This window comes from Lonchura striata, chromosome 1, assembly GCF_046129695.1.
Source record: "Lonchura striata isolate bLonStr1 chromosome 1, bLonStr1.mat, whole genome shotgun sequence".
Taxonomy (NCBI): Eukaryota; Metazoa; Chordata; class Aves; order Passeriformes; family Estrildidae; genus Lonchura; species Lonchura striata.
The window spans coordinates 152,672,321-152,692,674 of record NC_134603.1 but is presented as its reverse complement, the minus strand read 5'-3'; the positions used below and the strand labels follow the sequence as shown (position 1 = coordinate 152,692,674).

Sequence of the window (20,354 nt, the reverse complement as noted above, 5' to 3'; positions counted from 1 at the left end):
ATGGCTTCAGTGACTTTGATAAAGACTGATGAGACCCACAGACAGTTCTGTTTTCACAGCTGACGGCCGCCTTGCATAACGCATGTGCATCAGCAAATGTTTTTCCTGGGGTAAATACACGTCTGACCACGAAAGCAGTGATTCCTCAAGGAACTGCAGGAGGAAGCTGTTGGTGCAGCCAGCTACCTGCTGTGGGCACACAGGTTGCTGAGAATTTCTGTTGACTTTAGACACTTATCAGGAACAATTTCAAGCTTTCTCTTTGTGACTCCAGCAAACACAAAGCAATATTACATCCTTCCTGTTCTTCTGCAAGCGAGTTCAGGACGTTAATTCAATGGAGACAATAATTTATTCTTCTACAAAAGTGGTATGATATGTTCACTGCATGGTATTTTAAGAATATTCATAAATTTCACAGCAAGCCAAAAGCAAAGGAAAAAGTTTTTTGCTGAACACTGGTACTAGGCGATAAACATAAACCAAGCAAAAAATATCCCGTAACTGTGCCAGAAATCAGAAGAACAGAAACAAATTCTGTGCATTTTTAACAGGGAGAATAACTAATCATCAGATCAAAAGACCAATTTCATGACTTTAAGTAATAATACAGTCATCACTTGCAACACTCAACAGTTTAGCTCACTTCCAAAAACTGATTATTTTAATCAAAAAACAGAAAAAGAAAAAAAATCCAACAATAGAAGTTCTTAGGTAAAGCTTTTGGCCAGAAATAGAAACATTTCAGCTACAACTCCTGACGTTCTCTCTTGACTTCACTGCTCGTGACTCAATGATGCAGCCCCAGTGAATCATCCCTGGTTCAGTGTGTGAAGCTTTTCATGGCTCATGGAAAACATCACCCCCCTGAGCCTCCAGGAGAGACACAGTGCAGGAGGTACCAAAGCACCACCTCTGGGGCCCCACTGGAGCACCCCTAAACTTAACTGACTCATTCAGCTTTTTCCTTCTGCCTTTGAAAACCCTGTTTCTCCATCAGCTGCTCAAAAGGATGATTCATTTGAAAGTTTTCAACCATTCCCACAAATCCCCAAGTTGAGAGAGTTTTTAAAGGGATTGAGTCTGGCTTAAGTGAGCTCACACTAGGGATTACAGCTGGTTTAAGAAAATACTTTCAAAAATCAATTTCACTGAAAGCAGCAAATGCCTTTTTGCTCTTTTTTTTTTTTTTTTCTTTCTAATGAGATCTGATATTTGACCACAGCTGAACGAGACAGTGCTGCTGCTCTGCCCCTTTGGCTCTCATCCCTCACAGCACAGTGATGCTCAGCTGGGAACTGCCTCAGAATTAACTGCTTTCCACCTCCTTCATGTGGGAACCCAGGGCTTCCCTCTGGCTGCCCTGGCAGGTCTGGGACCCTGGCAGGGGCCAGGAATCCCCCTGGACAGAGCCCCCAGAGACACTGGCTGTGATCTCTGTCCATGGAAAAGAGTTTTCAATCTTACAGGATGAATTACCAGCTCTGAGTGTTTGATATCAGTAATAATTAAGTGTGGCACAGGTGTAAAAGTAAAATTTTAGGATTCTAGATTAGGGGTTCAAAGGGGACAAGATGGAGGAAATTGGGTGTGTCTTGTCCTTTTTCTCCTTCTTCATGCCCTCCATGTGTCACTGTGGTGTTGGCATTTTTCTGTTGGTTCAGGCTGGGGACACACTGTCCAACGTAGGTGACAGATATTGGCACGTTATTGTAAATGCAGCCCAGGGAGTTTCTGGTATTTAATGTTTGTAACATCCCACTGAGGGCAGAGCCCCACACGCTGCCCTGCAGGACAGAGCTGGGCAGGGCAGCAGAACATGTGAGAGATAAACAGAATAAACAACCTGGAAACCAGCACAGACCAATTATGGCTTCTGCTTTGGCAGCGGGGCTGACAGACAGAGACTTTCTACAATCTCAGAATCATCAATACCTCAGATTCTGACACCTTCACACAAATCTTTTCTTCACCCCAAAACTGTTAATCCACTTTAACTCTGGTTCTGGAGGCCAGGGAGAAAGCACTGCAAAAGCCTCATGGGCCAAAAAAGCATCCACCCTCCCATGGCCCCACATCAGGATAACAAGAGCAGCAGTGTGTTTGTGGATCTGGTTGTAGCTCAGCCACAAGAAGGAGCAGTGGTGAAAAATGGATTCTTAAAGGTGCTTTTGAGCAGCCCTTGGTGCCCAGCACTCCTGTGTTTCTGCTGGAGGCAAGCAGAGAGTACACACAGGGCAGAACATGATTGCTGGAAAACTGGCTTAAGATGCTTCAAGGGCTTTTGGGGGAGGAAAAAAATGTCCTAGGGCCTAAATGGAATATACTGAAAAATAAGGAATTATTGACAATAAGGGAAAAAAAAAAGATTATTATACCAAATCAGAAACTATTCTGGGAGGACAGCTTATCCCCAAAGCCACGTTTGGGTAATGCAGCTATGAAGACAGCATCTAATTTAAATTCATAGTTGTTTAAAATAAAGACAACAGAGGAAGGTACTGCTTATAGCCCATGTATCTGATCCAGGCAACATCTGTTCCTGTCACAACCCTGATAAGTGGGGTTTTTTGAACTTCAAATATCTGAGATTCTCCTGTCTAACCTTGGCAGTCCCCAGTTTTATCTACTGGACTCCATCACACAATGGTTTACAAATAGCTTTTCCATGTGGTCATAGGAATACCAACGGGAATAACAAGAAACTATCCAAAGAAAAACATGACCCTTAGACTATCCAGACTTCCCTCCTCTGAGGTGGATCCATCGCTGCCAGCAATGCTGCAGATGAGATTAGACCTGCTGCTCAACCTCCCAGTTTCCATTCTGCTCATCCTTTTTTCCATCCTGAAAAGGGAGTTTATCTGCAGCTTTAGAAAGGCTTTGTCCTGGAGAGCAAAATCAGTGTTTGTTAGCAAGGAAGGGTGACCCTCTGCAGAGACTCACCCTGAAGTCCCTGATTTTGGGTCTCAAATCATGACCCTGCACTCCTCCTGGGCTGTGACAGCCCTCACACTGGACCAAGTGAGAAGGCAGACATGGTGACAGAGCTTGCCAGAGGCCACAACACGAGTCAGGGCTGATCCACTCTGCTCCTGGACCCAGAGCAGCCTGGTGAAGTCAAAAGCTCCAGAATGAAACTCAAAACACAATGCTCACTCAGAAAACTCATAATGGAAGGTATCACAGGATCAGTAAAAGAGAAAGGCAAGGAGAAACACGACCAGAAGTTTGAGGGAAGTGATTTTGTCCCTCTCCTCTGCTCTCATGATACAGCACCTGCAGGACTGCAGCTCCAGGGCCTCCAAGGATGTGAATCTGCTGGAGCAAGCCCAGAGGAGACCACAAAGCTGCTCCAAGGGCTGAGCCCTCTGCTCTGGGGACAGGCTGGGAGAGCTGGGGGTGTTCAACCTGAAGAGAAGCTCCAGGGAGACATCAGAGCTCTTCTCAATACCTACAGGAGCTTCAAGAGATCTGGGGAAGGACTTTTGTCAAAGGGCCTGGAGTGATGGGACAAAGGGGAATGGTTTCCCACTGCAGGAAGGCAGGTTTAGATTAGCCAGTGACTCCTTACAGTGAGGGTGGTGAGGCCCTGGCACAGAAGCTGTGGCTGCCCCATCCCTGGAAATGTTCAAGTCCCTCCCAACCCAAACCATTCTATGATTTTATGAAAATGGACCTCCTTGATGTTACAGCTTAGGACTTTGTAGGAGTCAGTACTCATCTCTCTCCTTGATTTGCAGGCTCAGATGTGTCCAGAGCACCTACAGGTGTCCCTCCAACCCTCCCAAGAGCTTGGCACCACAAGTACAGGCACGGGTTCACATCCTGTGGGATACAGCCTGTCCAGCTCCCACAGCCAGATGGGATCAAAAGCCAGGCTGGGCAGAGCCTGGGCTAGCCTGCCTCCACAGAGCTGCAAGGACAAGCTCTGCCTCTGCTGACTTGTGCCCACTGCTGTTATCCTGATGACAAAAAACCTAAATAAATCTTTCCCTGGGAAAGGTGTGCCTGCACGGGGTGTCAAGGAGCAGGCACGTGCTGTGAGCCAGCAGGCCACATTCCTGCACCTCCATGTGTCACTGGGGGCACTGCCAGGGCACCGCAGGTTCTCCTGCCCACAGTGGCACTGCAATGTGGCAATGCTGGCTGTGCTCAGTTACCAAAGTGGCCCAGGAGGGCTGTAAATCCACACCCACACAGACACACTCCCAACCTGTGCTCAGAGCCCAGCTGAAAGGATTTCTCTCACTCTTCTTTATAAAATAGTCCCAGTTCCAGCCCTTCTCCATGCCAGGTCCACAGCCATGGATCCACCAGGGATTCTCCAGGCAAACATCAGGGCACCTGGAGCCACAGCACAAGGATGCTTCCCATTTACTTCCAAGGACTAGGTGGGGTCAGGACTGTTGCTGTAAGTGTTCTCAGACCCCATATTTTGGAAACTGCTGGCTCAGAGCACAGGAAAGGGAGCTTTGAAAGTCATTCTTCTCATCTCACACCCTTATTTGATTTAGAGCGAGATATATTAGCAAGATAAATTATATAAAGAAATATATCTATTATGTGGGAAAGGACTTTGGTTTTATATGGGACAGAGCTCAGCAGAGCAGGCATCCCCAGGGAGCAAACATTCACTGAGGACTTTCTGTTTGCTGTTGCTATGATGGGTTATTGCCCTGGGAGAGCTGAAGAACCCAGCTGAGCTCAGGACCCTGCCAGGCTGGACATCCAAACACCCAGGAGGGGACAGCCTCCAGCCCAAAGCCTCAGGGCAGGTCTCACTGCAGCCTTCCCCTTTTGTAAAAAAAAGGAGCCACAGGGACTTTTTACAAGGGCAGGTAGTGATGGACAAGGGGGAACAGTTTTAAACTAAAAAAGGAGATTTAGATGAGATGTTAGAATGAAATTCTTTATCCAGAGTGTGACAAGACACTGGCACAGGTTGCTCAAGGAAGCTGTGGGTGCCCCATTCCTGGAAATGTCCATGGCCAGGCTGGATGGGGCTTGGAGCAACCTGGTCCAGGTGTCCTTGCCCATGGCAGGGAGTTGGAACTCCCTGATCCATGATCTTTAATGTCCCTTTCAGCCCAAACCTTTGTGATTCTACGATTCAAAGCCTTTTACACTTAGAGGGAAGAGAAAGAAAATGTGTGGAGAAGGATGCACAGAATAAATGAGGTGCCAAGATCATGTGAGAAAACTGGTCATCAGGGTTGCAAACCAAACATATTTTACCCTGCTACTTTACTCCTCCTACTGGAAATCTTATCACTGCTTGTGGGAGGAAGGGAAGTAATTTGAAAGACCCACCCTTCATTTAATTAATTGTGATCATTACCAAAAAAACCTGTGTAATTAACACATTTCAACATGCCATAAAACATCTTCCATGTTACTTATTTATCTCCTGGATATGCAAAACCAAATGATTAGTGAAATAAGAGAGAAAAAAAATGTCAAAAAACATGAAGAAATGTGTCAGAAAAATATGGAATGAGAAGAAAAAAAAAATATATAAACAGACACACCCTGCTTGATTCCATTTTGACTGCACAATTGGGTTCAATTGGGGTCCCAATTACGGTGCCAAGCTGGGTGCTGCTGGAACAGAATGGTTTTTCCTGTGCCATATAATGGTGATTGTAGTATCTGGACTTTTTACAATAGGGCAGATCCTGGGTTCGTAAGATAAGGATGAGAATAGGCTGTCCTTCCCAGAGACATCTCCTATCAGCCCTTGGGTTTCCACATCTCTGCAGTTCCCTTGTGAGGCTGAAATGCCACTTTTCCCTGGGGCTGCAGGCAGGAAAGGAGCAACAGCCACATGCCACACCACAAGTGTTCATACCACGTCTCACACTGAGCATTTGAACTCGAACACCTGAGTGACCTGCACAATTTGGGGAGGAAACAAACCAGGCAAGGCTGCTGAGACCAGCACAGCCCACCCCACAACCATGTGAGGCAGCAGCTCGTGAGCTTGGGCAACGTGACCATTCCTGACACCACAGATTCCTCGTGGCTGTCCCAGAGGCGCCAGCATCACTCGGTGTGTGTGTCACAGGAGGAATGAAGGACCAGCTCTCATTGCTCCAAACCCTCCCTAATGGTCCTGGTTCACCCCAGGCACCCCTGACAAAGCAAACTTTACTCACAGATCTGTGACTCTGGGGATCTCAGCACCTTCTTTGACTCCTGCCATATGGTTTTGCAGTCCTCCTGGAGCTTATAGAACCTCTCCTTTCTCCAGGAGCTTGACTTCACTTTCAGCAGCTGGCTGCCTTTCAGGAGGAACTTCAGGTCCTTGTCATCTTTGAGGCCTGTGGAGAAACAGAAGTGGTAGTGCTTTAAGAGACAGCTCAGGAAATGTTGCTCAAAGAGTTTTCCCTTACACAGGGGCAGCCAGGTCTGGAGAGCAGAGCAGAGAGACCCAGAAATCCTCCACACTGCTTTATGGTCACAAAAGAGGCTGAAGCCTTGTGTGCTTCTCAGATTGAGTCTGAACACTTTGTGTTATAATTCTCAGGTGTTTTACAAAGATAAAATACTTCCTTCCCAGCAAATACTGTTAGGATGCAAAAGCTACAACAAAACCAACAACAGAGAAGTAAAACCAGAAAAAGGAAAATTGCATAACTTGTATCTGGAATGCTGTCAGGAACTTTCAAATTATTTCAAATCTCTTCTGCAACAAAATTTCCTTTGTGGAAACAGGAATACACAAAGATATCTCTCATCCTCCTCTGGCAAACAGTGCCTTCCTATCCACGTGGGAATTTTGCAGATCAGATGAAGCTTAGGAGAAAGAAGTTTGGTGACAGGCAGCAAGAGATCACTAAGACAGCAGTAAGGAACAGCCACGATCTCCTCATTGCTCAACCATCCAAAGGGGCTTTGTCTTTCTTACACTACAAAGCAAATGTAATGTCAAGTAATAACAACCAAACCTTCTGGTTGTGGGAACTTCAGATTTCACAACTTAGCCTAGATTCAGGAATGCACTTAAGACATCTAGAGAGGAAACAGGCACCTACTGAGACTCTGAAAACAGATTTGGCACTCTTACCTGGCTCTGAGTGTCTCAGCAGTGCATGACTTCCACATACCTAAATACCTTGGAGAATCTGTCCCTCAAACCAGCCATTAATTACAGATCTGAAACATGCATACTGAGAAGGAAGAGAGCATGAAGCACAAGAAACACATCCTGGGCTTTCTGTAATAGGCACCTTGTGACTCTGTGACTCTGCATGAAAGGTTGTTTGAGAGCTGGTGAAGCAGCATTTAACTCTGCAGTGCTGACCATGCACATCCCAACTCAGAGGAAACTTTTCTAACCTTACCTTGCCAGTGCAGCTAGCCACTTGGCTACCTGCAGCCACCTGGCACTCAGTTCCAGGGAAATTCCTCAGTATTATACAAACATAATGTGGAGTCTCCCAAATAACATTTTTTCACTGCAGTGTCCCCTGTGACATTGGGTTAGTTCTTCTCTGGGACACACAGCTGCTTTGAATCACTGGCTTTTAAACAAGGCAAGACAATAAACTACCAGGCCTGCTTGAAAAACAAAACCCTGAGATCCAAGTGGCCAAATTCCCAGTCTCCTGACATTCCACACAGGAAACTGAAGCGCCAGGTGCTTCAAAGCACCAGTGTGGGTCTCGGTGGCAGCAGCAAAAAACCAGCACTGTGAGTTTGTAACTGGGATGCACTGGCCTAAAGAGAGCATTTTAGGCTGCCAAAGCCTGAGATTTACATCAGAGATAAATATTAAGGGTGTCCAGTGTCCACTTTGTGAGCAGCTCACACCATTTACTCATTTTACAGAGCTCAAGCCCAGAGCTGAGCCAGGCTGAAACATCCAGACTTGAAAGCATCAGAGCACAAGCTGGAGATCCTGCAAAGGTGTCTTTGCTTCTCTCTTTCCCCAAAGTTAAACGAGGTATCTCATTAATTGTCTTTCCTGCTACAGCACTGCTTGGCTCCCCAGCTCATGAGTGTTCTGGAGGTTCCTAAGAGGGGAATTTGAATGATTCCCCCACGGAAAGCCTCAGAAAAAAGTTCATGGAGAGAAGGAAAAAAGCTGTCTCCTGCAAAGCACAGAGGGGTGACAAGTTGAGGCCAGCTATGGGACCTGGGACAGCATTCCCAGGGGTTGATGAGAGGCCAGACCATCTGGAGGAAGGACAAACACCACCACAGCTTCACAGGTTCTTGTCTCGTGAGCTGGCCTCTTCTCTAAGGGAAAGGTCCTCCAAGTGCACAGACTGCAGCCTCACTAACATCCCTGGGGCTCCCCTCAAGGTTCCTGGAGAGGAAACCAACTCCTCCCTTCTCCCTATTCACCCACATTTCTATCCTGGCTCCCAGCTCAATTCCTTCTTTTTCTTCAGTTCCCACCCACTCTCAATCATTACAGGACTAGGAGGAGGACAAGTCATCCTGGGGTGACATGACAAGGAGAGCAGGAAACCCATCAAATCTTTTGGATGCTGATGTTTGTAAGTGTAGAATGAGAAATCCATTTAACCAGGGCATGTTTTGTTCCACAGACCCTATGTGCAGCATCTGTAAAGTGTCCTGCTAGCAAGACATCCCAAAAAGCTGCACCAATGTAATAAATCTGAATGGGCACAGGTGGTGGCCAAGGGCACATTCCTCTCCTCCAGGCTTGAACCACAGAGTTCAGACACAAGCTGGAGCTCAGAGCCCTTCATCCTGTCCACCAGCACAGCCCAGTCAGTGTAACAGCATGGTCAAAACTCCCCTTCTTCATCCCCAGTGCTTCAGGCTCTGCCTTCTCTGCCCAAGCAAGCACTGGCACACTCTTCTCTTGGGTGAGTCACTTCTGTGTTCCTACCTGCTTTTTGTTAGGTCACAGTGCAGCATAAAACACTCTGATCTCCTGACACAGGAACCACAAGCACACCCCGATGTGTCAGTGGGACATTACCCTCAGCTGGTTATTTGAACTGCTTTCCAGTAAAAAACAAAACATAACAAAACAAAAAAAACCAAACAAAAAAAAAAAAAAAAAAAAAAAAACAGACAAAAAACCTCACCACCTTTTTCTAGCAGAAACCTGAATATTTCTTCCTAACAACCCCATGGAGAATAATGGAATGGTTTGGGTTGGAAGGAACCTTACATGTCATCCCATTCCACCCCCCTGCCATGGGGGGGACACTTCCACTAGATCAGACTGCTCAAAGCCTGAAGCTGAGGAGGTTTGTGATCCCAAGCTCCATCTCACCACAATGAAAACACACATCTGAGAAACAAGAATCACTGTACACATACATCATGTAAAAGTTAAAAAATGCTGTGCAGCAGGACAAGGATATTGACTCCCAACTCTATAACAACATTTAGCATGAGAAGCACAATCTGAAGCACTGCACTGAAATAGATGTGCAAATCCTGCCTGAAGCATGTGGCAAGACTGTGTCTTGCTTAGCATCCTCTGTAAAATACCAAATACACACTTAGCATACAAAATTCCAGAGTGCCTTTCAAGGGTCAGGATGCTCCTACTTGCAAAACATCAATCACACACTTTCTGAGCAGAATATATTGAGTACACAGTGATGTTCAGAGTGAAAATCATGTTTGGCCAAGGTAGGAGTGCCTTGAGCACACACAGCACCACCATAACCATCGTGTTAATGCACCCCACTAGGAAGTTTCACACACTGAGACATCAGAAATGTTAACCTTTGGCTTATCTAGCTCAGGTTTACAGCAAGCAGGAAGCCCAATAAAACAATAGCTGTCATGGCAGGAGAGGGGCTTTGAGTTCACTGAGGAGCTGGTTAGGATGACAGCAATAATCTGTATTGTTGCACTGTTTTCACAAATCTGCTGATCTGACAGAACTCAATTACAGTCACTATAAAACAAGTCTCCTCCTGCCCACTTTCCCCCTCCCACCTGCTTAAAGACCAGGTTTAACTCAGGTTTCCTGGTTGAAAAAGGCAGAAAGCCCTTCTGATAAAGGAACGCGAGTGAGTAAATGGCTATTTCCCACTTCCAAGCACCCTGCGTGTCCCACTGGCATCCACTGGGGCTGTGCCTCCAGGGAGCTGGAACCAGCAGTGAGTTCAGAGCCAGGCACACAAGTTATGAAACTCCCTGGGTTTCCTCTTTCATCGGCAGCCTCTGCCTGCTTCCCTGGGCTCTTACAGCAACAGGCAACACACCACCGAGCGGGGCTAAAACTGGGCAGGAGAAGGGCACTGCCCCTTCAAAAACCCTCAATCAGAGGCAGTTCAGAAAGCCCAGCAAGAGATTTGGGAACCGAGCCTTTGCCCACATTCTTTGATGCCTCCAACGAAGCTGTTCACACATCTGGCGCGTGGTTACAGGCAAACGAAAGCAAAGGAAACCTTGGGAATTTCAAAGTAAGCCCGGTCCTTAGGGTGGAGCGCTGCCTCTGCGCGGGGAAAAGAGAAAGGCAGCGCTGCCGGGTGTGCCCAAAGCCGTCCCTTACCCAGCCTGATGCCATTCAACGCGGCCACTCTACGGCTCTGCTCCAGCAGGATGTTCTCCTGGGACACGGTGCGCTTGGGCTGCCTCCGGATGCACTGCATGATCCAGCGTGGGGCTCGGGGAGGGCTGGGGGGCCGTGCCACCCCCGCAGGGATCCCTGCTCATCCAGGAGCTCCGGCGCTGTCCCACGGGGCTCCAAGGAGCGAGCGCCGGGAGCGGGACAGCGGCAGCACAGCCGGGCAGGGGAGGGCAGAGTCCGGCCGGGGGTGGGACTGTGGCAAGTCTCTCCTCCTGCTTCACACGCCGGATGCAAAATTAAACCGAGGAGCCTGCCGGCAGCTGCCCAGGTAGAAGGAACAAGTTTTCCACCAGTGGGATTTTACGCATCGTTTCCAGAGGCTGGAGGAGTCGCAGATATTGTTTGTGGCTCCTAATCGCTGCCTTGGGCTCGTCAGCTTGTCCTGCCCACGAGCGCCTGGATCCCAGCTCCACCCTTTCTCTTCTGTGCCGAGCTGCTGTTCCCACTGACAGGCGCTGAACACCTCCTAGCCAGGGCAGATGTGACCCAAAAGATGCTCGGAAACTCAGTTTTAATTCTCTTCCTTTTCCTAAGGGTGCGGAGAGCGCCTTCTCTGCCGCCGATTTCCTGTGTGACTTGGGTGAGTCACTGACCCCACATTTCTGCATAGCTTTGGGTTTATTCTTGTAATGTAGATTTACCCTTCACTCTGGTATAGGAATAAGCCTCCTCAGGGATTTAACAAGTCACCGATTACACAGAATCACGGAATAATTCAGGTTGGAATGACCCTCTGGGGCTCTCTTGTTCAACCACCCATTCAAAGTGAAGAGTCACCTTCAAAGGTAGATCTGGTTGCTTGCAGCCTTGTCCAGGTAAGTTTGGCTATCTCTAGGGACAGAGACTCCAAAACCAATTTAGATACCCATACAAAAGCTCAGATGTTCTCAGAAGAATTTCTATGTGATGACCAGTATAAATTTCCTTTGCTGAAACTCACAGCCATTCCCCATTGTCCTGGCAATGGCTGGGACTAAATCCATTGCTTCCCTAGCCATGACCTTTTCTGAAGGGAAAAACAGCAGCTATACACACACCTTGTCACAGAAGTTTTGTTTTTTTTTCCTATTTTGTCATTGCTTTTGCCAGCTGCTGCTGTAAGGGTGAAGGTACTGCAGGGACACAGATCAAACAGGGGTGGATGTCCCTTACTGCAGAATCAGCATATACCCAAGAAAATTAATATCAAACTGCACTGTTTTAGCCACTGTTTTCAACCTAAATGAAGGCTCTCCATCACCAGTCCCTCATCATAGTCAATACAGGTTTTATAAACATTATCTCTGTTTCTGGTGTCTGTCAATCCAGATCTCTTCCCCTTCTTTCTCAGCAGTTTGAAGGAAGCCCTGCCAGCCCTCACGGGGAAGCACAGAGCACTGGGTTCTTTGACCAGCACAAGGACAGGGTCAGTCATTAATCACTGCCATACACCACGGGTGAGAAACTCTCTGGGGACAAGACAGAGCCATTGCCTGGCCTTGAACAGCAGTACATCTAATAACTCTTTATTTATACACAGCCATTGCAGAACACAGACAGCAAAGGAGAATAAAGGCAATTTCTGGATGGGATGTTGCTGAACGTGTTAGCCAGACTGTCAGTGTGTTTGGGAAACACCTCCAGCCTTTCTGGGCCCCCTGCACAGACAGGGGCTGGATGTCAGAGCTGTAATCTTCACAGCACTCCCCTGGGAGCTTTGTTTTTGCCCTGGCAAGGAGGCAAGCACCATGATGTAATGGCTAGATGATATTTATTAGCTATCAGTCTCTGAGCACTTCCCATATTTCACATTGTGCTGGAGAGGATTGATGTAATGAAAGGAGTGGGGAAGTCTCCTGTAATTGCCTTAGCAAAACAATTTGCTTCTACACACCAGCTCTCCTGTCCAGCAGCAACCAGCATCCCATAGGGATTGATCTGGGAACACGCACAGCCCCTGTGCTTCACTTTCTCATTAATTCCTAATAGCAGTGCCAGTGACAGCTCTGCTCAAAGCTTTCCATGCCCTTGGAGAATATTTTACTGTACTTAGCCCTGAAGTTTGCTCACACACTAAGCACAGGGTCAGCATTCAATGAGTTTAGATAGCTCTCCAGAACAGCAGTGTGCAAGCTCTGCTGTTGTGAGGGCTTCGGAGATGTAAAGCAGTTCAAATCAGTTTGTTTTTAACATGAAGATTAAAGAGATAAATCTGGACAGAAATTCCCTCCTTTGGGAAATGACTGAGCTGGATTTATTGTGGTCTTGAGGTCATTTAATGACAATGTCACAAGGCACAGAAGAAGCCTGATGGGTGTGACATGGCTACTGATGTTACACGATGCTGCTGTCACACTCCAGCACGGGAGGAAGTGATTCCTGCAAATGGCTTGTGGAAAAATTCTTCAAGCCTTATTCACTGCAGGTAACTGCACCTCAGTGGGTCGTGCAATTTTACCCATGTGACCCATCCCAATTAAATAAATGGCCCTGGTCACATGAGTGAAGTTATCCACATCCCTGTGCCCAGGATTGGGGCTGTGCTCATCACCCTATTGATTCCAGCTGGATTACTCACAGAGCAAATAGAAATCGATGGGAATGAGGATGGCAGAACATGGTCCCAAAGTTAGCAAAGTGCTTGAATATCCAGGAAACAGGCACTAGCAGATGGAGTAGCTGCAGTGTCTGGTAGGAAATGGGCTATGTGAGAACACTACAATCCACAGGCTGCTCTTCAGATGATTTTTCAAAATTAATTAATCTCATTCACATCCTTCCACAAGAGAGCTAAGGAAGCACTATTACCACTTCACACTGGGATAAGCAGGTTGGCTTTTGAGTTCTTCATTAGGGCTGCACTTGTTCTCCGACTACCATCATATTTAGGCAATACCAAAAGTGGTACAACCCAAATTGTGATCACAGTCTCTTTAGAGCACATTAACAAAAATGACATGACAAAATTCAGCTGCTGATTTGCCCAGACTTGTGATAATTTAGCAACAGAGTAAAAATACCTGTGCTGGTGATGACTTCACCACTTCCCCACCATGTCATGCACATGATGCAAATTAGAACTAGTAATGCCTATGGGAACTACATATCAAATAATAAATGTCACGTTCAGGGGAGATTTTCCCCCTAAAGAAGCCAAAGGTTGTTCCTTGCTTGGTGTTTGTTACCAAGAAGAAAAAAACCCAAGTCTTCTATTACTAAAGAATGTAACAGAAAGGTGCCTTCCATATCTGCAGGGTGCCACCTGCCCTGTCCTTCCCTCTGGAGTCCGTTCCTCACTTCATCCGTGCCCTGCCATATTCCACCTGCAGAAACCCTCTTTCCTCTTTCTCTGCTACCTCCAGGACATCACTCACTGCTCTTAGCTTATTCTCCCCAGTGACACTTCACATCCTCTGAGAAGCACGCCTTGCTGTTGGCACAGCTTCTCAACTCCAGCAGAAAATGCCTGTGCATCCTCTATACCAGCACTTTCCCTCTTTCTCCCCGTGGGGAAGTGGGGATCAGGGAGTGGGTGCTGAGCCCAGATTCATGGGTGCATCCCTGGCCAGGGATGCTGATGCTTGCTCCCAGTGGGTGCCTCTCCGGAGCATGTGGTGTGTACCAAGTTCCACCTTGTGGTCACACTGAGAACGGGCTTCTCCAGCGGCAAACCTCACATTGGCTTTTCTGGCCCTCTCCCTTTCCTGAATGCTTGAGAGGTCCAGCTGAGCTGGGGCAGAAACTAAATAGATTAAACCTTAAAAATACATACAGGAGGAATTCTCCCAAGTTTTGTGTTGTGTTGCCCTCCAGATCCCTGACTAAAGCCTCCCTCTGCCTGCCCACTGGCCAGGAGCCGTGTGATGGGATCAGCACTGCCCAGCATTTCTCAGCCCCACTTTCTCTCTGGATGTCTCACCCTGTCTGAATGGTCTCTGGCAGGAGAATGGTCCCTCCTCCAGCTCTGACAAGTCCATCCTTCCCCAAAACAGGCTGGTTATATCCACAGCACCCACTGGGAAGGGCTGCAAGCCCATCACCCAGACCATGCCATCTGCCAGCTTGCTGTGGCTCAAAACCAGGCTGGGGAATGTGCTGGAAATTAAACAGTGCAGAGCCCTGGCCCTGCTTGGTGTAAACAAAGCCAGGCTGCCTGCTCAGACATTTCACAGACAGACAAATCAAGACTTTTATTTGTGAAAACCTTCATACATCTTCCTGCCAGTCCAGGTCCCTCCCAGGGAGCTTGGATCAGTGCAGGGAACAAGCTGTGACCCATCAAAAGCTACTGCCCTGAGCTCTTGATGAAATCCAGGTAAACACTCAGCTAAAGCTCATCGTGCTTGGGAACCCAAAACCAGACTGAAGGTTTGGTTTGCTGCTTCCACTGGTCCCTTCATCACAGTGCACACAGAGATCTGGCTGCAAAGAAAGTGTAAAAAAAAATACTGGCTTGCAATAAATTACAGCTTTTCCAGTAGCTGGTGTGGAAAGAAAGTAATTGAAAAGAAGGGTATCAACTTGATGGATAAGACCAGGATCAGCAGCCAAGAGCACTTGAGCAGCTCAACTGCCCAACTCCCAAGTCACATTTCTGGGAACATGCTGATGAAAATGTTCTCTTCATAAACCCAAAGACAGTTGTAGGTGGCTCCCAGCCTCATTTTCTAAAGGCCACTTAACAGCTTTTCTCCACATTTTCTTCAGGAGCTGAAATTTCTTTAATAGACAAAACACAGGTCATTCTCAACGTTCTGCAGCAGGGCAAAATTTCTGCAATAATTAATTTGCACAACTGAATTATGCAAAACTAGGGTATTCCCCCCCCCTCAAAAAAAAAAAAAAGATTTATCTGGATTTTCTGTAACTCTAGCCAAAACCAGCCATTGAGACTTGTGTGGTACCTCAATACAGGGCTTTAAAATGTACCATGTGAAGGAAAGCCTGAGGTGTGAGAATTTCCCCACACAGTGTTTAGGCTGGTTCGTTTAAGGTGTGCAAGTATTTTAGTTTAGAAGAAACTGTGTCAAAATCTTCTCTGCCTGCACAAAGGAAAAAAAGAAACCTCTATGTCTAAGCAAGGTCTGCAGCCTTCTGGTCTGGTGGCTGGGCTGAGTGAGGACTGAGAACTTCCACCCACGGGAAGCACCTCAGAGACACATGGCTGAGGGTCAGTCTGCAGGATTTAATTATCTACAATGCCAACAAGGAGCCAGGAGAAGACAGGATAAATCCTCCTGCCTAGATCCCTATAAGCCTAAAATTTCTTAGAGATACTGGCAGTGACCCAGCTGAATCCCACCCTGCGTGATCACCAAGTGTTTATCTGCAGCTTTCCTTCCAAAATACCTTTTTAAATTGAAGTCCCTGTACAGGAACATCAATTTTGCTCCCGAATCATTGACACCTTTGGCTCCCAGTACTGCCTATCCAGACAGCTGAGCTTCCATTCCTACAGAAACCATCTCTTCCCCATACAGATCTCTCTTGCTTTTCCCTGTATCCTTTCATCTCTGCTACCTGCAGCACTTTTCCAAGTGGCTCCATTTCCCTCTTCTTTCTTTCTTTCTCATTCCCCATTAAAATCTGTTTTTCCTCAAGCATCCTCTGGCCCTGTCTTAGCTACTTTTGGGCCTGACAGGGATTTACACACTGGCAACAATCTCAGAACCAACTGTGTGCTTTAGTTTTACCAAAAGACATTGCTCAGGTGGAAAATTTAGCAGCTTTTGTGTCAAAATAAAAATGACCCAAAGTGAATTTTACTTGTCCTTTCTGAGATAGGGACGTGTTGACTGTTTAATGTAATGGGATGTGTCAGTATCCCAAATTCCCCTGGACTATGAGGAACTACAGCTCACAAAACTCCCATGTGGTGGATCAAGCACAACCTGAATCAAAGGTGTGTGCTGGGAGCATTTTGTTGCTAGGAAAGGAGATCAAAGTCACCAACTGCTCCAGAGCAGATCCCAGCTGATCCCAAGCTGCATTACCTCCTAGCCTGAAGTGCAGAAGGAGCCTCCTCAGTGCTCCCAGCTCACAAGGGCGGGTGGAGATGATTCATTGAGAAATTTCAATATAGATGTTAATCCTGAGGACTTGCTGGCAGAAAAAACAAGGAAATGGCCTGTCTTGTAGGATTTTACAAGCTGATGCTCCCCTTGGACTGTGGCAGAGGGCATTCCCCTCACAATGTACGCAATGTTTCGGGTGAAAAGTCAGTGTATAAAAATAAGGCATAGTACAAATTAGCTATTATACAATGTGTGAGCACAAGGACTGTCAGTTCAGAAACAAACCAACTTCATGAGGCAGGAGAAAGAGTATTAATAGCCCACATTAATTCTGACATGGTAAATACAGTTGTTGTTCTATGTATTTTGGAGGGGAAAAAAGAGAGGACCTGAAAGAAAGAACCTGAGTTTCAACATAGAGCCAGGGACAAAGTATATCCACAACTCACAGTATCAGAACTTTCTGACAAACTATCTGATCCTGCTAAGAATTCCACATGTGAACAACTCCTCTTGTCTAAGTAGTCTGGCATTTGGAGTGACCTTGGCATTTGTGTATATGTGTGTTATGTGTCAAGGAATTTCAATAAACACTTTTTAAAATTCTTGGCTCATTCAACATTTGTTCATTTTTCTGCTTCATACAAAACAGTAGATCACCAGCCACTGAATTTTTCTTGGTTCCTAAACCCAGAGGACTAAATAATATTCACTGAAAAATAACCCACAGGCCAAAATGGGAAATGTTTTAACAGTTCCAGATGTGTTTCTTAGCTTTCTTTCCCCAGTGGCTGCATAATGAATGAGATACCTACAAAAAGTATAGCATTAACCTCTGGTTCACCCTCCTGTCATATTTCTACCATCTGGGAAAATCAGAGTGGAGATTTCATCAGCCTGGGGGAGTCTTTTCACATTTCTGCTGGTAACACTACAATGATTATGTTCATGGGTAATCACTTATTGCTCTATCAGTTCATTTTTGTTTATAGCTTATTTGTAGTAAGAAAGCACCCATCTCATGAAATAAAATAAATACTGGAGGCTTTTACCATTTCTTGTGGATCAAAATATTCCATTTCAACCGGCAGCTGTCACAGCCCTGAGTTGTTTCTGCTCCTCAAAGTAAATACAACGAAGTGGTAACAAAGCAGTACATAAAGTCAGGTGAGGGAATAAGGGAGGGATAGTTTATTACTCTATTAGACAAGCCTCCTAGGCTTGGCACCATCAAAACTAATCCTAAATCTCACATGCTGTAAGGGCAGAGAGAGCTTCTTTTTTTAGAAACATTACTTATTTTGTACTTAATACTTGCAGTGTCTCGGGGACAGCCCCTGAGCCCAGGTGTTTATCCAGGCTCTGCTGGCTCCACCAGAGCCCGCAGAGTTTATTCAGCAGAGCACCCATCCCACTCTCAGTTTCCCATAAAGGGGAGGAGATCTGGATTCCACTTTTCTAAACTTGCAGATGCTTCCCCAGCCAAGGCACCCTTCTTACCAACCAGAGGAAAAACCCCTCCTCTCTCCCTCCAACAGCGCTGACTTACAGCCCCATTACATCCAGATGAGAGAGAATGGGGAAGTGGAGAAGGGAGGAGAAGAGAGGAGGGAAAAACAAAGCTCTTGGACAAGATAAGAGAGCTGAAGCACAAGAACACTTCCCCAGACTTACTGTTGCAGGCGAGGAATGTGCCATTGGATGCCATGGCTGCAGAAGGAGCCAGCAGCAGCAGCAGCTGCGCCCCGGAGTCAGCGCTGCTGCGGGGCGGCGGCCCGAGCCGCCGGACTCGCCCTGCTCCCCGCCGGCAGCTCCCTCGGCAGGGGCTGCTCCGTGCCCTTGGCTGCAATCGCCTCCTCGCTGTGACTCCTCATTTATCTCTCCCGCAGCCGCACGCCGCCGCCTGCCCCGCGCCCCGGCCGCGGCCAGCGCCGCTCCGGCTCTGGCTCCTCCCCGCTCGCTTCTGGCCCGGCCTCCGCCCGGCGATGCTCCTTTTCCTGTGCTTGCCACTTCTGCGTGCTCTGAATGCATCCTCGGTGGTCCGCAAATCAAGGAAAGGGTCTTCAGCAGGTGCCACAGGTCAGAGTGTGGCCTTTGTCACTTTTATGTGACTCTTTTCACAAGTTAAAAAAAAAAAAAGAAAAACAAAAAAAAAAAAACCCCAGTCAGAACTTGCCAGTGTAGAAATAGAAACTGTAACCACAAACGCTCGCAAAGGCATGAGTTTAGGGCAGAAAAAAGTCTAGCTTTGCATTTGAGACAGCGAGACAGAAAAAACTGCACTGTCCTGAGGCTTTTAGTGAGTGGAACTGATTTCTTCGTGGAACTGATTTCTTCCACTCTGTTCCCTCCTCCTGAATTAGTTATCTTTGAAGGGTAGAAAGATGTTGATGGCAAAGAGGGAGAGGAAAAGGAAAGGAAGCCAGTGTGGGAAAATAAAGTTACTCAAATGTTTTTTAGCAATTGGTTTGTTATTTTTCATGTATGTTTCTGGTTATTTAGGTTATCCTGATGCAAACACTTGATGGAGTTATTGGCAGATTCAAAGCCCTCTCTCCTCAGCAGCTCCACTGACAGAAGAGAGAAGTCTCCTCCTGATGGTGACAGATCTAGAAAACATGTGTTGAAAAATACTTTAGGACAGTTTGTCCCTCCCTGCCAGGAACTGGGCTGCTCCTCTGAGAAACCAGACCTTGCTCTCCAAGAGTTTTACAGCCCACAAATACAAGGCTGCTGCCACCACCCAAGGAAAACAGCCCTAATATAGCAAAACTCCTCATGCTAGGACAAAATTAACAAAGCCAAACAAGTGGAGCAATAAAAGAACAGAGATTTCACTCCATGACTCCTCCCAAGTCCACTCTTCTACCTCACAGTCACCAGCATGGCATGGGGAGGGCTCATCTCCTGCTAGACACTTTCCAAAGGACCCAGGAAGGAACATTCCTTTTTTTTAAACCCACAGACATTGATTCAGATGGGCCAAACAGGCAGCTGCTGGCAGGCAGGATAGCAGCTGGAAGCACCCAGAAGATTCCTAGTAGGGCTCTAAAAGTCTCAAAGCAGGGGGATTTTGGGAAGACATTTCACAACCTGTCACCCTTTCAGCTGATGGGGAAGAGTACTGGAGGGAGTGTACAGGAAGGCTGCTGGAGGAGCCAGCCAGACTGGAAACTCCAGTAAAGCTGAGGGCATTATGGTTTTCACAATAGAGGAAAAGAAGAGAATGGCAGCTCGAAAATGGTGACACAAAATGGCATTGTAGTAACTCCTTCCCTGTTCCCTGTGTCACACCCCACTGTGCCTACACACTGCCTGGCACAAGTCCTCATTAGAGGTGGACTGGCCAGTGTCCCTGTGCCCTCTGTGGCAAAGGGAGCACTGTAAGAGAGCTCCAGCACTCCCAGAAATGACATGGACCATCTTGTGGTTAGAACCTCTCACAGCAGCATGGGGTACAATGGCACCATCACTGCTGTGAACACAGCCATTATTACCTCAGGCTGGATAGGGCTTCACCAAGAAAACACAACTGAGCTGCTCTGCCATCATCCTTTGAGACCTGAAGACCATCCCCTGCATTTACTCCTTCATGAGAGCCCACTGTATCTCTATCTTCTTGCCATGCTGCTTTTTCCATGGTCATAGCTGAAGTAGAAGCTGGAACCATAGAATCACTCAGGGTGGACAACACCTCCCAAGATCATCAAGTTCAGCATTAACCCAGTACCACCATGCTCACCACTAAACCATATCCCCAGGTGCCATATCCAAATGATGCCTGACAG

General features: G+C 47.0%; 1 protein-coding gene across 2 annotated transcripts in view; it reads right to left on the bottom strand.

Moving 5' to 3' along the window:
- The window catches only part of PLCD1 (phospholipase C delta 1), a 53,664-nt gene extending 35,143 nt beyond the window's left edge, over positions 1-18,521 (bottom strand). The window contains exons 1-2 of one of the 2 annotated variants that reach the window (XM_021555261.3): positions 18,241-18,521; positions 6,159-6,323 (exon numbers count right to left, since the gene is read on the bottom strand). In XM_021555261.3, the coding sequence (XP_021410936.1) occupies positions 6,159-6,323; positions 18,241-18,274 (199 nt within the window). In that variant the 5' untranslated portion in view covers positions 18,275-18,521. Of the gene's footprint in view, positions 1-6,158; positions 6,324-10,495; positions 10,813-18,240 lie in introns of those variants that run through there. The other variant, XM_021555260.3, reaches the window with a different exon arrangement.
- Between the last annotated feature and the right edge of the window lie 1,833 nt (positions 18,522-20,354).